The sequence below is a fragment of the Sinocyclocheilus rhinocerous genome, unplaced genomic scaffold (genome assembly GCF_001515625.1).
Source record: "Sinocyclocheilus rhinocerous isolate Xijiao unplaced genomic scaffold, SAMN03320098_v1.1 scaffold1708, whole genome shotgun sequence".
NCBI classification, from domain to species: domain Eukaryota; kingdom Metazoa; phylum Chordata; class Actinopteri; order Cypriniformes; family Cyprinidae; genus Sinocyclocheilus; species Sinocyclocheilus rhinocerous.
This window is the reverse complement of record NW_015648635.1, coordinates 1,368,022-1,381,824: the sequence shown is the minus strand read 5'-3', so window position 1 is coordinate 1,381,824 and position 13,803 is coordinate 1,368,022. Positions and strand designations below refer to the sequence as shown.

Here is a 13,803-nt window from a genome sequence, read left to right as displayed (position 1 = left end):
TAATGTTCCTGCCCAGTCACAATACCTCACAGCACTTCAGTCAGGAAGTTTGTAGAAGAGTAGCAGGATTGAAAAGATTAAGCCTGTGTTGAGGTTAAGCCTCCGTTCTTTTATGAACTTGTCAGATACACACTCACCAAAAAGCTGTAAATGTATTTTCTTATCAGGTGGTTGATGTAAGACTGGGGCAACGCATCGTTTAGATACAAAATATTGTTTTTAATTTTGTTTGAATTATATTGAAGCAGCCACCTTTTGTTGAAAGTTCCACCTCCACATCCAAAAATATCCATTTCAGCAATACCATCATTTTCATTTTTGCCCTAGAACACTTACCTTCAATTATCAGACATTCAATTCAATAAATCTCAATTTGAAAAATAAAAACTGTTCAGTTTCTGTGGTGATTCATTATCAGACATTCAATTCAATAAATCTCAATTTGAAAAATAAAAACTGTGTTCAGTTTCTGTGGTGATTCATGTGAATTAGACCTAACCGTCTCCATCTTTGACACAGCTGTGGTCTCAAGCAAGAGGCTTTACTCTTCAATTTAAAGTTATAATTATTCTCAAATGGGAATTATGTGTTGAACGGTGTCTTTCTGACCCCTGCTGCTTAGAAGAGGGGTTGCAGGGAGTTTGTGGTTTTATATGCAGCTTTGCCATTAACATGTAAAAACGATGTAATTAATTATATATAGTATTATAACTGATTATTATAAATATTTTTTTATTATTTTAAACTTCATATGGTTTTTAATTCATATGAAAATCAATTGCACTTTTCTGACACATCTGAGTGTGCGCACACACACACACACAAACAAACAAACAAACAAACTGTTTTTCGATCTTCATATCAATTATCACGAAATGAATAAAAATTCACATCTACATGTCGGGGTAAGCCATTAACTATTTTACTACATATCATTTTCTTATCTGAGGCATGTTTAGGCCACACTGTGCCGAGAGACTTTTATTTTGAAACACCATCCGACAGTAATTTATTTGCTGCTCCTTTCACTCTGTTGATATATTTTAGTGTTTCTGTCTTTACACCTCATACTTTACCGCGTTCATGGAGGGCTGATGCAGAGGAAGTATGTATCAAATCACCTTTTAAACTACTTTTTGTAAAGTTTAGAAACAATTTACCCATAAAAAAACTATATTTTTTCGTATTTTGTTAATTGTTGTGCGAGAGTCTCCTCGTGCTGAACATTATAGCTGGCTAACATGGATTATAATACTAATAACATGTCACAATCACAACTGAATATTATATAGTTTTGTTCTCTTTACACACAAAAGCATTGCAGTCTTATTCGAGTCGTTTTGAATCACTTTGGAATCCATTATGTGGCTGCTGATGTTGTCTGTTTATACTTTCTGTTTTATTATGAAAGCTTATGGTTTGGTAGAGGATCAAGCGCAGATATGACATTAAAGGACGGCATGACCTCCCTCATCGACAAGACCATAAAGCTGAGGAGGGAGGAACAGGCTCGGCAGGTTGTCCTGGCATGGGCCATGCTGAATGTGTCTCTGGCTGGGATGATCTATACTGAGATGTGAGTTCAGATATGCCCCTAATACTCCCTAATGTGATTGGTTTAGTGTCTTCTAAACCATGGGTAACCAAGTCACCTTGTCTTATAGGTCTGGAAATCTTCTTGGCAGATACTACAACATAACCTACTGGCCGATCTGGTATATTGGTAAGTGTATAATAAGAGCTCAAAGCGTGTCAGTGATCTGGTATGTTATTTTTCATCTGACTGGTTTTGTTGGACAGAGCTTGCCCTGGCTTCCCTGTTCAGTCTCAGTGCGCTTTTTGACTTCTGGAAGTATTTCAAGTACACTATGGCCCCATCCACGATCACCGTCAGTCCAGAACAACATCGACTACTTGGACTCAGGGGTTCAGGTGAGTTAGCTGGTATCTGGAAAGAAGTGTTTCGGGTAAAAACAATCATGCAAAATGCCATTTCTCACTGAAAAAACAATTCTTGCATGCATTTACACTGCCCAGTAGCATAATTGCTTAATGAATGCTGATTACAAAAATAGCTGTTTTGCTCTAGCATGTCTCACTTTCTCACAAAATATGATATATTTAGTAGCACTTATGCTTTCAACAACCATTGTAAGGTGAAGAAGTCTGGTATTATCACTTAATCACCAGAAAAACTGCCACAAAGACATGATTCCCATCTTCCTCTTGAGTCATTTCTCAGATAATTTTCACATGTATGGATGATTAATGTTTTATGCCGAAACCTGATTTCAATGTTAGAATATACAGCCAGTGACAGAAGAAAATGCAAACAGGTGTTTTCTGCTACATCAGTGGGTTTTACTACATCCAAACAGCAACAGAAAATGACAGATTTTGTGGGGAAAAAACTTTTCCCACTCCTTAATGATTAAAATAAATAATAATAAAATGCATAATACAATAATTATATAATAACAAACAAACAAATGTTATTTATTATAATTAAAATTATTATTACATAATAAAGAATAAGTAATTCTATAAAAAGATTTTTCAAACCGCCAGATTTTTCCCAAGATGAAGGACTGTGTAATGAACCGATCGGATTTGCTTTAAAAATATTTAGTCTGTTGCTTTGGTATTGGTGGGAACTAATCCTTCATTGCTGTGTTAACAGGGATTCAAGCCTCTCCACCTCAGAAACAAGAAAAGAAAGAAGCTCCAGTCTCAGTCCAGTCGTCGCCCCTGCAGGGACAGAATGTAATCAGTTTTAGCCCTGCGCGAACCTCAAGCACCAGCCCTAAGTTCTCCCCCAGCTGTGTGTCTGGGTTCAGTCCACCTCTGAGCAGCCCTTCTTCATCAGGAGGACCCTTCTCACCCTCCATGGCATTCGGCAAGGTTGAGTACTTTAAAAAGCTTCTTTAAAATTGTATTTTTGATATTCTATTCTGTTCACACACCCACTGCATTTCCTTTCTTGCTTTTTATGTCTGCAGGTGTTGAACTATAGTCCATCTTCAGGCTCTTCTCCGTACCCAAGCAACCTCGGACCAGCAGAGGGCACCAGTCTCCGCGCTCGGTACCGCACATCCCCGTCAGTCTTTAATTCGCCCGGAGGCAAGGAGGACTGCATCGATGACCTGAAGACTTTGGAGAAGTTTTTACATTCGGAGGAGGAAAAAAGCCACCGCAGTCAATTGGGTAAGAGTCCTGCATGGACACGAAGGTGTTGAATCAAACTGTGGCTGTGCTAAGCAGTGGCCTACAACATTTTCTTCGCAATATTTTCTTATTTAGGGAGTCCAGAGTCAACATCTCCAAGACACAGTCCATCGTTCTGGAACTACAGTCGTTCGGTGGGAGATTACGCACAAAGCCTGAGGAAGTTTCAGTATCAGCCGGCCTGCCGTTCACAGGCACCGTCTGCCCATAAAGACGACACGGAGCTGGGCTCTAAACAAGCCGCTGAAGAGGTGAGGATCAAATTAATTCAAGATATCAAATCATCGTTGTTTATTTTGTTTGTATTATTTGTAAGTTTTTATTTATTTATTTATTTATTTTTAGAGTATTTTAAAGTAGATTTTTCCAATTTATTACAGGTCTGGGCAAGAATCACGATGAGTCGTGTGGTGACAGATAGTATTGACAGCTGGACTGCTAAACTGAGAAATGTGAGTCCAAATTAATTTATTATTATTATTATTATTATTAATGTGTAAAATGGTGATTATTATTAATTTAGTTTGTTGTTTCAGTATTTATTTATTCTTTATTATTATTATACATTTAATTGTTTATATTATTGTTTTTTATACATTTAATTGTTTATTTATATTATTTATTATTATTATCATCAATAATTATTTATTTATTTATTTATAAGTTTTTCTTTTGAGCCATGACGTTTGTGAATAGTCTGTAAATTATGTCCATATTTTTCTCTTTCTACTTATTCCAGTGGATAAATGACACCATTCTAGTTAATCTGGTCAGAGAGATGGACTCGGTCAACAGTCAGCTCAGGAGGATGGGTTGCCCTGAGCTCCAGATCGGAGGTAATTGTCTTTTCTGCCAAAGATATTTAGACGTAAATGTTTCCATTATGTCTCACTTCTGTTGCCCTTGTTTCGTGAAGAGGCCAGTATCAGCAGTCTCAAACAAGCTGCTGTGGTCAAAGCTTCTGCAATCCCCACCCTCAATGCTATCGTACAGTATCTGGACGTCTCACCAAACCAGGAGTATCTCGTGGAGAGAATCAAGGGTGAGCAGAATACACAACTGGGATTAAACATAATAAATATTTAGACTTACCGTGGTTCTGTCTCATGAACAGAGATGATGCTACTGTACTGCTAATGTTCATTTGTATCAATGCTCTTGCAGAACTAGCCCACAGCGGCTGCATGAGCTCTTTCCGCTGGAATGGAGGAGGAGATCTGAAAAACCGGAAATGGGACACAGACCTTCCGACAGATTCTGCTGTGTGTTCTTCCAAACATTTGCAGCATTTGAATGCCATGTTACCAATGCATTGCAGTTTAGATGAGAGCATAAAAAATAATATTGATGCATTGCATTTACTTTTACTCTACACTGATGCAAACACTTTGACGAACACAGATCCTGATGCATGTGCTGTGTACGTACCTGGACTCACGGCTTCCTCCACATCCTAAGTATCCCGACGGAAAAACCTTTACCTCCCAGCATTTTATACAGACGCCTGATAAACCAGGTATGCATAGACTATGCGTTACATTGAGTTTTATACCAGTGTTATTTTAGCATAATTGAGATACTGTTATAGTTTTTAATAAGATTTCAAATTAGTTTTAATATTTTAGTTTTAATTAAATTTTTTAGTCATTTTGTTGTGCACTTTTGACATTTTTGTTGATATTTAAATGTTTATATAGTTTTTTTATTTTTTATTTTTTATAATTTTTCATTTTGGTTAAATCAAGCTAAACTACATGAATGTTACCTTGGCAACTACTTGAATGTGTATATTATTTTATATTTAATGTTTTCATTAACTATAATAACCCTTTTTTATACAGCCTGTTTAATCTATGACTCTGGCATTTTATGTGTGAATTTCTAACAGACGTGTCCAATGAGAACCTGTTTTGCATTCATCAAAGTAGCACAAACCCTCCTCATTATCAGCTCGTCTACCAGGGCCACATCTACAGCTTGCCTAAGGTAAGGACATAGTCTTAATGATCATTTATTTGCTCTCAGTGACGGGCTTTTCTTATTTCTCTTCACTGTTATTTTGACAAAATACAGAAGAGCTGGGATGAAAGATGATCCCGATCTTGAATGCCAAATTACATATTCGACAAGAAATGTTTGTTGTTTGTATTTTATATTGTGTCTGAAGTGAAACTTGAAATGGAATGAGCTTCCACTTTTGTCCTTGGTTTTTAAATTAATAAATGCCCAGCATTGTTCTTATATATTTTTTAAACTCTATTCCCAGTGTTAACCACTGGATGGTAGTGCTGACCACCTACAAATGGTTATAAATGGTAAGAATATATGTGTTATTTTAATATTTTATAGCAGTTTCACTGGTACTGCAACTTAAATTTCCCAAAATGCCAATTGCAATGTATGAGAGAATATAAGAAATGTTTTAAGAAGTCTTACAAATAATTTACAGTCGTCAAGCTGAATAAAAACATGGTAAAGCCATGCTGTTACTGGAAGTACCTTCTAAATACCACATGGTAATTATTCGGCACCATGGTATTAACATCTGTTGCCATCGCTGTACATTTGTAGTGCCACAGTACTTTTTGTGAGGTCAAAGTTATAGTTGTGTTTGGTATAAAAAAAGTACAATAGTAGTTATTATTATACGAAAATAATAGAATGTAGTGTTTGAAGTTTAAATAAATGAAAAAAAAATCCCTAATATTAGTACTACTACCGTTAGCTATTATCCATGCGTAACAAGATACGTAACAGACGCTCTGGTAACGTGAACTGCGTGTCCCATAGTGCTTTGCGCCGCGCGTCATCCCATCGTGCGTATCCGTTCGTGTGTCGTTTCTCTCTGTGTTGGAAAAAAAAGCTCAGTGCGGTTCGCAGCGATGTCAGTCCAGGCTGTGACAGCGAAAATGGCCGAGGTCGAATTAAAAGACGTGGCCGGTAAAGCCGCTTCCCCCGCCATATCTCCGCTGACACCTAAAGCAGAGGAGAAGAAGAGTGAAAATAACTCTACTTCGCCAGCAGCGGCCGTGACGGTTGAGCCGAGCCCGGTGACCACCGCTCCGAACCCCGTGAAGATGCCGCAGGCGTCCGCGATGAAGCGGCCGGACCCGCAGCAGAACGGCGGCGAGGCGTTTGTCAACTACGACGGCACCGTGGCCGAGGCACCGCGAATGAAAAAGGTAACATAAGCTGCTTGTGCCGAGATCCGTGAAATCTGTGATGGAGCTCGTTTTGAACCGTCCATCCGCTGTCGTGTGTCATTGTGCAGCGATGATCCCTGGCCTATAAAACCTTTACTAGCAGCATAACAGCTATAAATTCACGTTCATTTACCTCCAGCTGTCCGGGGAAGATCGGTGACAGATCTACCGAGTGCTTTCACTGGGTTTTTGATCGGATCGCGTTGTTTTCGAGCTCGTGAGTGATTGTTTCCAATGACTGAAAGAGACCCGCACTGCGCGTGTCGTGGCCATAGACTGCGTGCGTTTATCCGGGTCAAAACATACAGTTCCAAAACATATATCGTGCTTGAAATTGTAACACTTTTATAATAACTTTAATTATGAATTCACTCGCAGATTATGTAATGCTTTAGATAAGCAGTTGTATGCAGTTTAATTTTATTGCAATTTCATTGAATAGTTTGATTGTACATGATTTAAGCAATACTTAATGTAATCAGGTTTGATATTTATCTTAATGACAGTTATGTAAAGTAACCCAAGTTTTTTTGTTTTTGTTTTTTTAAAGTGTGTTGTAGTTCCATTTGTGATTATGATCTTCAAGATAAAAAGCTATTTGAGAATCCTTCAGATTTATCTTTATGTGAAGATTGTGATCAGCTATGAATTGATATTGCAGTGTTGGTTAAGATTGTTTTCATTCGTTTCGGTTGCAGTTTTTCTTTTATAGCATTATTAGCATACAAGTCAGCACTTCCTCTGCATGTAAATATAAATATATAGTTTTGCTTTTCACTTTCAAAGCGGAGAAAGGTGTTGTTTGAGTGTGTGCAGGTCAGTTTTGTGGCATTTGAAGTTAGCAGTATTGGAGCAAGGCCGGTGAAATGGTTGTGGCTGATTGTTTGAGTATTTTTCCAGTTCTCTGTTATGATTAGGTTGCTTTGTCCATGTGTCCTGCTTGACGATGTGGTCATTTGAAATGTCATTTCATTTCCCTATTCAAAAGCAATGTCAGATTTGATGTGAGGAAACAGACTTTGTATGGCTTGATATAACTTGAGAAATGTCACTCTTCTATTATGTGTCAGTCCCTCTATCATGAGCTTTGTGTGGCCAGAGCTAGATTAGGTAATTATGGGAATTTGCCGGTTCACTCCATGGAGCGTCTCTTTGACTCTTATCTGGCTTGACCGTTCCTTGGAAGGACTTAACAGAGACTGTGTTCTCGATGAATCTCTTATCAATAAATGAATATCTTCTTTATCTTATCTTAGCTGACAAAATGAAGATGGCGTACAGTTCAAGGATAAAAGATTTTGATAAAGAAATTTACTTTTATTATTACTGTTATCATTTGCCAAGGATTTAATGCAGAACGAGCCATAACATGACATTTGTATGTGGCCTTATATATTTATTCTTTGACAAAATTATTCTTTTTTTCAAGCACTAGTGCATTGAATTGTATTGTATACAAATGTATTATTATTATTATTATTATTTGAATTTTTTAATCCACATAAATATATATGAATGTGTACATGTATTTGTATGTGGCCTTATATATTTATTCTTTGACAAAATTATTCTTTTTTTCAAGCACTAGTGCATTGAATTGTATTATATACAAATGTATTATTATTATTATTATTTGAATTTTTTAATCCACATAAATATATATGAATGTGTACATGTATTTTTTTATTTTAGTTCTTGATTGATTATTTCTTTTTAAGGCCAAGCGCATGGTTTTTATTTTTATATTTTCTGTTTTCATTTTAATTTAAATAATTTTGTTATGTGCTTTTGTCATTTTTATTTGTTATATTTAGCTTTAATTTATTAATGTTTTAGTGCTAGAACATTTAATATTTCAACTTAAACTTATTTCAGTTAGTTGCCAAGGCAACATTTGTTTTTTATGATTATTTAAATCTTTTTAAATCCACACTCATATATTATTTTGATTCATAGTTGTTTCTTTTTTAAGGCTAAGTGCATAGCTTTCACTTGTATTGTAAAGAAAAAGGAAGCAGGGTTATTAATTTTAGTGCTATTGTGATACTAATATAGTTTTTATTCCTATGTTGAGTTAGTTTTTATTTTTATATTTTTTGTTTTCATTTTAATTTTAGTGATTCAGTAGTTTTGTTGTCTTTTGTAATTTTTTATTAGTTTTTGTTTTAAATATGTCTATTAATTTTTATTTTAGTTTGTTATTTTAGTAAATCGAGATAAACTAAGTCAAAATCAGTGTTTCTTTGGTGACTAGCTGAAATGAAATAAGTGTTTATATATACATTATATTAAATAATTTTTTTTTCAAGTGACAAAAATTTAACTTATTTTAAGTTAACTATAATAACCTTGTTTCTAAGTGCGGACTGTGTCTGCTGAATGTCAACAGGCTCCGTTCTTAGCAGTGTAACTCTGGACGTTTGACAGATGATGAACCATAGTGGGTTTAGATGATCTGTAGTGGGGTTGGTGACATCCCAGAAATTATTTTTGGACAGATACTCTTTTATGCCACTCATCTATCCTGAAGGTGCTGGTGTGATGCTTTCAGTGCATTGTTACTTTATCTGCCTTGTTTCTAAGAAAGAAAAAAACTCTTTAGCCACCCATAAAGCAGGCTTGCTGTTCATCTGTAAAACTGTTCCATCACGCAACTGTTGCTTCTGTAAAGTAGCCGAGAGGAGGGGAGGGCAGTGACATGTCCCGCAGCGGGATCTCTAATGCAGGCCTGTCCATGTCATCGCGTCATGTAGGTTCAAACGGCCTGTAGTTTGACTAAGGATTGTTGAGACCTCAGTGAACATTCGCACCACTGGATTTGAGGGTGTAGAGGGGAACCAGGGTGCTGATAGACGTGTTCACGCTGCTGTTTGGCATCAGATTCAGGCATGAGCTTTGTGCATACCTTGCACTGTTGTGGCGTTATGTCAGTAAAGCTTTTGTTCCCAGGATTCTTAGACCTAACAGGCTTATGACGTGGGAGGGAATCCCTGTACATGACTATTGCATATGGTTCAGTGCGGGTTATATATAAGCTGGTTTATTTATAGTAAATGTTAATAATGTGAACTATGTAATGATACAGCCTAAATAAGTGTTAGAGGTTGGTGATAAAATTCAGAATAAGATAAGGATAAGTTGTTTTTAGAGCAATAGAAATGTAACAGTAACAGCTGTAAGCAGTGTTGTTATTGTTAACTAAAAATATAAAAAATGTTTTAAAGCTAAAAATGAAATGAAGCTAAAATAAAATATGCATTTAAGATGGAAAAACCTAAAATTAAAGTTAAATGGAAATTAGAAATAAAAAAATTAGAAATTAAGAACTAAAATAAAAAGTTGAAGTACTACATTTACTAAAACTGAAATAAAAATAAATTAAAGCTAAATATAAAAATGGAAATTAATAAAAATAGAAAAAGCACATCACAAAATTATTAAAATTAAAATAATAACTGAAAATCTAAATTTTAAAATATACATTAATATTATAATAGTATAAATAATTACACTGGTAAGTTGTGAAGAGATTGTGAGTTGTTTACATTCACTTTGAAAGTTTAAAGTGTAAAGTTTAATCTGAAACTTAGTAAAACTAAAATAAAAAAGTAAATTAAAGCTAAATAGAAAAAAATATTAAATTAAAATATTTATAAATATTATAATATAAATAATCATAAAACAACAATGGCAGTCAGTTGTGGAGAGCTGGTGAATCGTTTACATGCACTTTAAAAGTTAAATGAAAATTACACAAAAAAACACTGGGTTAAAAACAACCCAAATTGGGGTTGGGCTGGATAAATATAGGACAGAACACATGTTGGGTTAATTTTACCCAGCTAATTGGGTTGTTTATTTAACTCAGCATAATGGGTTGATTCATTTTTACTACTAGCTTATTTTTTACTTCATATATGAAATAATGTTTAACTTAAATCCTCTAAGTAAACTTAAACTTAAATCCTCTAAACTTGTGTAAAATACTCCACACAACCACTGGTTTGCATGGTAACTTCCCTTGTTTTCCTTTATTTATATCATTTACAGCATTGTTTATATAATTTTTTATATTTAGGCTATTGACTATATTTGAACTTGTTTAACAAACATTAGAAGTAAAAACTCAACATTAAACAGATGTAATTCACGTGTAATCGACCAGTCTCTGTTATTCTGTTTCCACCGTAACGGCGCTGGTTCTCGTGCCCGAGCTGGAATCGTGTTCGGCAGGGAACTGCTAACTTCAGACTGCCACCCTGCGTTTCACTCTTAGCCGAAATATGCTGTGACTGACTCCATAACCTGCCCATAAGCAAACAGTAAACAGCTCTGAGGACATATTTTAACATCCAAAGTATTTATATTCTGTATCTTTGTGAATAAAATCAGATATTTTATGCAAAGCATCAGGCTTTTCCATCACGCAAAAAGACAGACGCGACACTCGTTTCAGTGATTCAGACCGCGCGCCTGTATGATGCTTTGCATAAAATTGAACGATATACAGCACAGTAACGATTTTATAGATAACACAAAATGTATACACACCTGTATTTTACCAAAGAAATGCATCGATTTGATGGCACTTTGAACTGCTCTCTCTTGAAGAGGACGCAAAATCCCCACAATACATAACTCAACCACTTGGGTATGTCTGACCCAGGATCTGAGTGACACTAAAACTACCCAAACGCTGAAAAAATAACCCAAAAAATGACCCAAAAGGCCCAACCCCGCATTTGGGTTAAAAAAATAACCCAGGATTTTTTTTAGAGTGTTGGCCTTGGCAACTGACTAAAATAAAAAGTATAGGTTGCACTACAAAACTTACTAAAACTAAACTGAAATAAAAATAATAATAATTAAAGCTAAATAGGAAGAACCAATAAAAACAACAAAAGTGCACAATATTCTTAAAATAAAAACTTATTTAAATATGTTTATAAAGATTAAAATAATGCTGGTACTAATTGTCTAGTATACTGGGTTTTGGAGAGTTTGATTTCAGTCGGAGTAAAAATTAATCTTTTAAAATGTCATTAAACACTTTAGTCGTTTGTAAGTTGAAGTCGACTAACTAACCTAAATGTGACGTAGCTCGGCTTCATTCGACATCTTCATGCGTAAATCAACAGATGAACATCAGATCGACAACCACCATTCAAACAAACTTGTTTGGACTCTTAACTTTTTTGACCTATAATCATGTTTACAGCTACATTTCTCTTTTGGGAGTGTTTAGAAATTGTTGCTTTGAAATCAGGGTAAAGAAGACCTGCGGTACTGTGATTTGGTTTGTGTCGGCATTAGTAATCAAACACAGAGCATCGTAACAGACCAAATTAATAGAGCACAAATCGTCTACTCCAGTGGTTCCCAAACTGAGGGATAGTGTACAGTCAGCAGATTATTTTGCAAAAGAAACCTCTGCAGGGTGATAAAGACTACACTGTGTAATTTTCCCGCTTATTTAAAAATTGTTTCCTCAAAAATATTACGCAGCACAAATGTTTACAACATTGATAATAATCAGAAATGGTTACTGAGCAGCAAATCAGCATATTAGAATGATTTCTGAAGGATCATGTGACACTGAAGACTGGAGTAATGATGCTGAAAATTCAGCTTTGATCACAGGTATACAGTAGCCTATATGTTAAAAAATCTTTCAAATAGAGAATTTAAATTGACAATATTTTACAATATTACAGTTTTTACTGTATTTTTAATAGATAAATGTAGCATTGGTGAGCATTAGAGACTTTCCCCAAAAAAAGGAGGGGTTGGGTGGGCTTGAAAATATTTTTCTTTACAAAAGGGGGGCCCGGCAGAAAGAGTTTGGGAACCACTGGCCTACTCAAACACACAATATTTAATTTAATTCATACAGGCCTACCTCATGTTTCACGTTTGCACTTTTTGAGAAAAACAATGGCACAATAAAAAATAAAAAAAGACTTTTCAGGTCTAAGTTCAATCCCTCACTTTTTAAAAGGTCTATGTCCAATCCCTCACTTTTTAAAATATTTTGCCTGTAATTTTTTTTCTCATATCACAATATAATATCGATATCGCCTGGACAGTGTAAAATGTCGTGATATGAATTTTAGCTCATATCGCCCACCCCTAGTCTCTGTTCTAGTTTGCTCCGTACCAAGTTCCTCGTTGCTCATATGACGTGTGATGAGATTTCAACGAGCAGTTGACAGGAAAATATTTCTCACCATGGTGCAAAGTTTGGAGACTTTGATTAATGGTGGAATGGAACCAAAGAGACTGACCTATACATTGAACCTGCCTGTGTTTATCTGTAGAGGGTTCATGTGTGAATGATAGCATACCTCCAGGAAGGCCTTTTTCTGTTCATGCCATTTATTGTCTTACAAGCTTAAGAAAAGGGACCACACATGTGCGATTAAACAGAACTAGATGTGCTCTCTCAGGTAAGTGGTGGTCATGGAGACTGAAGCTTTGAGGGAGTGATGCATTGAACTGAACTGCATGTTTTGTACTGAAGCAGTTTACTGATAACAGTGCACTCATCATCTTCTCTTGCTCTCAAACACTCATCTATGACTCTGTCCTTGGCAGCAACCCTAATGGTGCACTTCAACACTTTAAAGGGCACAGCTGAGATTTCTCTCTCCCTCAGGCAGCCGTAACCACACCGCAGCAGGACTCGATCACCTTAAATCACCCAGAGTCTTCTCGAGTGCCTTAATGACTCTGTGTACTGCGGAGGCAACAGTGAGAGCGAGCCAGCCAAACAAACACAAAATGTGCCAGCTCAATGCTGCTTCTGTCGAGTGCATGTGTGACAGACTTCTCTCTCACACTCTCTTACCTAGAACCCTATAAAATCTGTTTTATTTTTTCATGAATTCCATTAAAATGTTTCTGGATTCCATTTTAACGTTTAGATTTCAGTAGTCAAAAAGCCTACTGTTGTCTGTTTTTACTTTTCTAGGTTTACAGGGCTCCAGACTGCGACCATGTTTTCTGCCTGTGCGACTATAGGCTAAGTTTTGTGTGCGGTCGCACTGGCGCGACCATCGCGTTGTTCAACTCCTAAGCGCTGCCATTTCTGTTGCATATGAGAAACATCAAACGGCAAACGAAACTGAAAGCATAACGAAACCGCGCTACTCATTTGAACTGCGCAGCACTTAGAGAGTAGAGCCTGGTTTATACTCGGCGTACGCATAACGAAACCGCGCTACTCATTTGAACTGCGCAGCACTTAGAGAGTAGAGCCTGGTTTATACTTGGCGTACATGTGGTAGAGCTGCTCGGCTCTCCTCCTTCCTGGCTGACGCACCCGGTACGTCACCGGCCCAATCTTCTCCAGCACCGTATAGGGACCCTGCCAGGT

The 13,803-nt window shown here is 36.3% G+C and overlaps 2 protein-coding genes across 2 annotated transcripts in view; both read left to right on the top strand.

Moving 5' to 3' along the window:
- Window positions 1-1,003: 1,003 nt before the first annotated feature.
- On the top strand, window positions 1,004-5,319 carry LOC107710093 (transmembrane protein 209-like). Its single transcript, XM_016514798.1, has 14 exons — window positions 1,004-1,105; window positions 1,412-1,576; window positions 1,665-1,723; window positions 1,801-1,932; window positions 2,681-2,901; window positions 3,000-3,204; window positions 3,301-3,476; window positions 3,606-3,677; window positions 3,965-4,061; window positions 4,142-4,267; window positions 4,390-4,487; window positions 4,627-4,741; window positions 5,114-5,211; window positions 5,299-5,319. The coding sequence occupies exons 1-14, from the start codon at window positions 1,095-1,097 to the stop codon at window positions 5,317-5,319; spliced, it is 1,596 nt and encodes a 531-aa protein (XP_016370284.1). The 5' UTR covers window positions 1,004-1,094.
- A 676-nt stretch (window positions 5,320-5,995) lies between these two features.
- LOC107710138 (putative adenosylhomocysteinase 3) overlaps window positions 5,996-13,803 on the top strand; it is a 47,875-nt gene continuing 40,067 nt past the window's right edge. Inside the window, exon 1 of the mRNA XM_016514868.1 lies at window positions 5,996-6,407. Within this exon, the coding sequence (XP_016370354.1) occupies window positions 6,108-6,407 (300 nt within the window). The 5' untranslated portion in view covers window positions 5,996-6,107. The remainder of the gene's footprint in view (window positions 6,408-13,803) is intronic.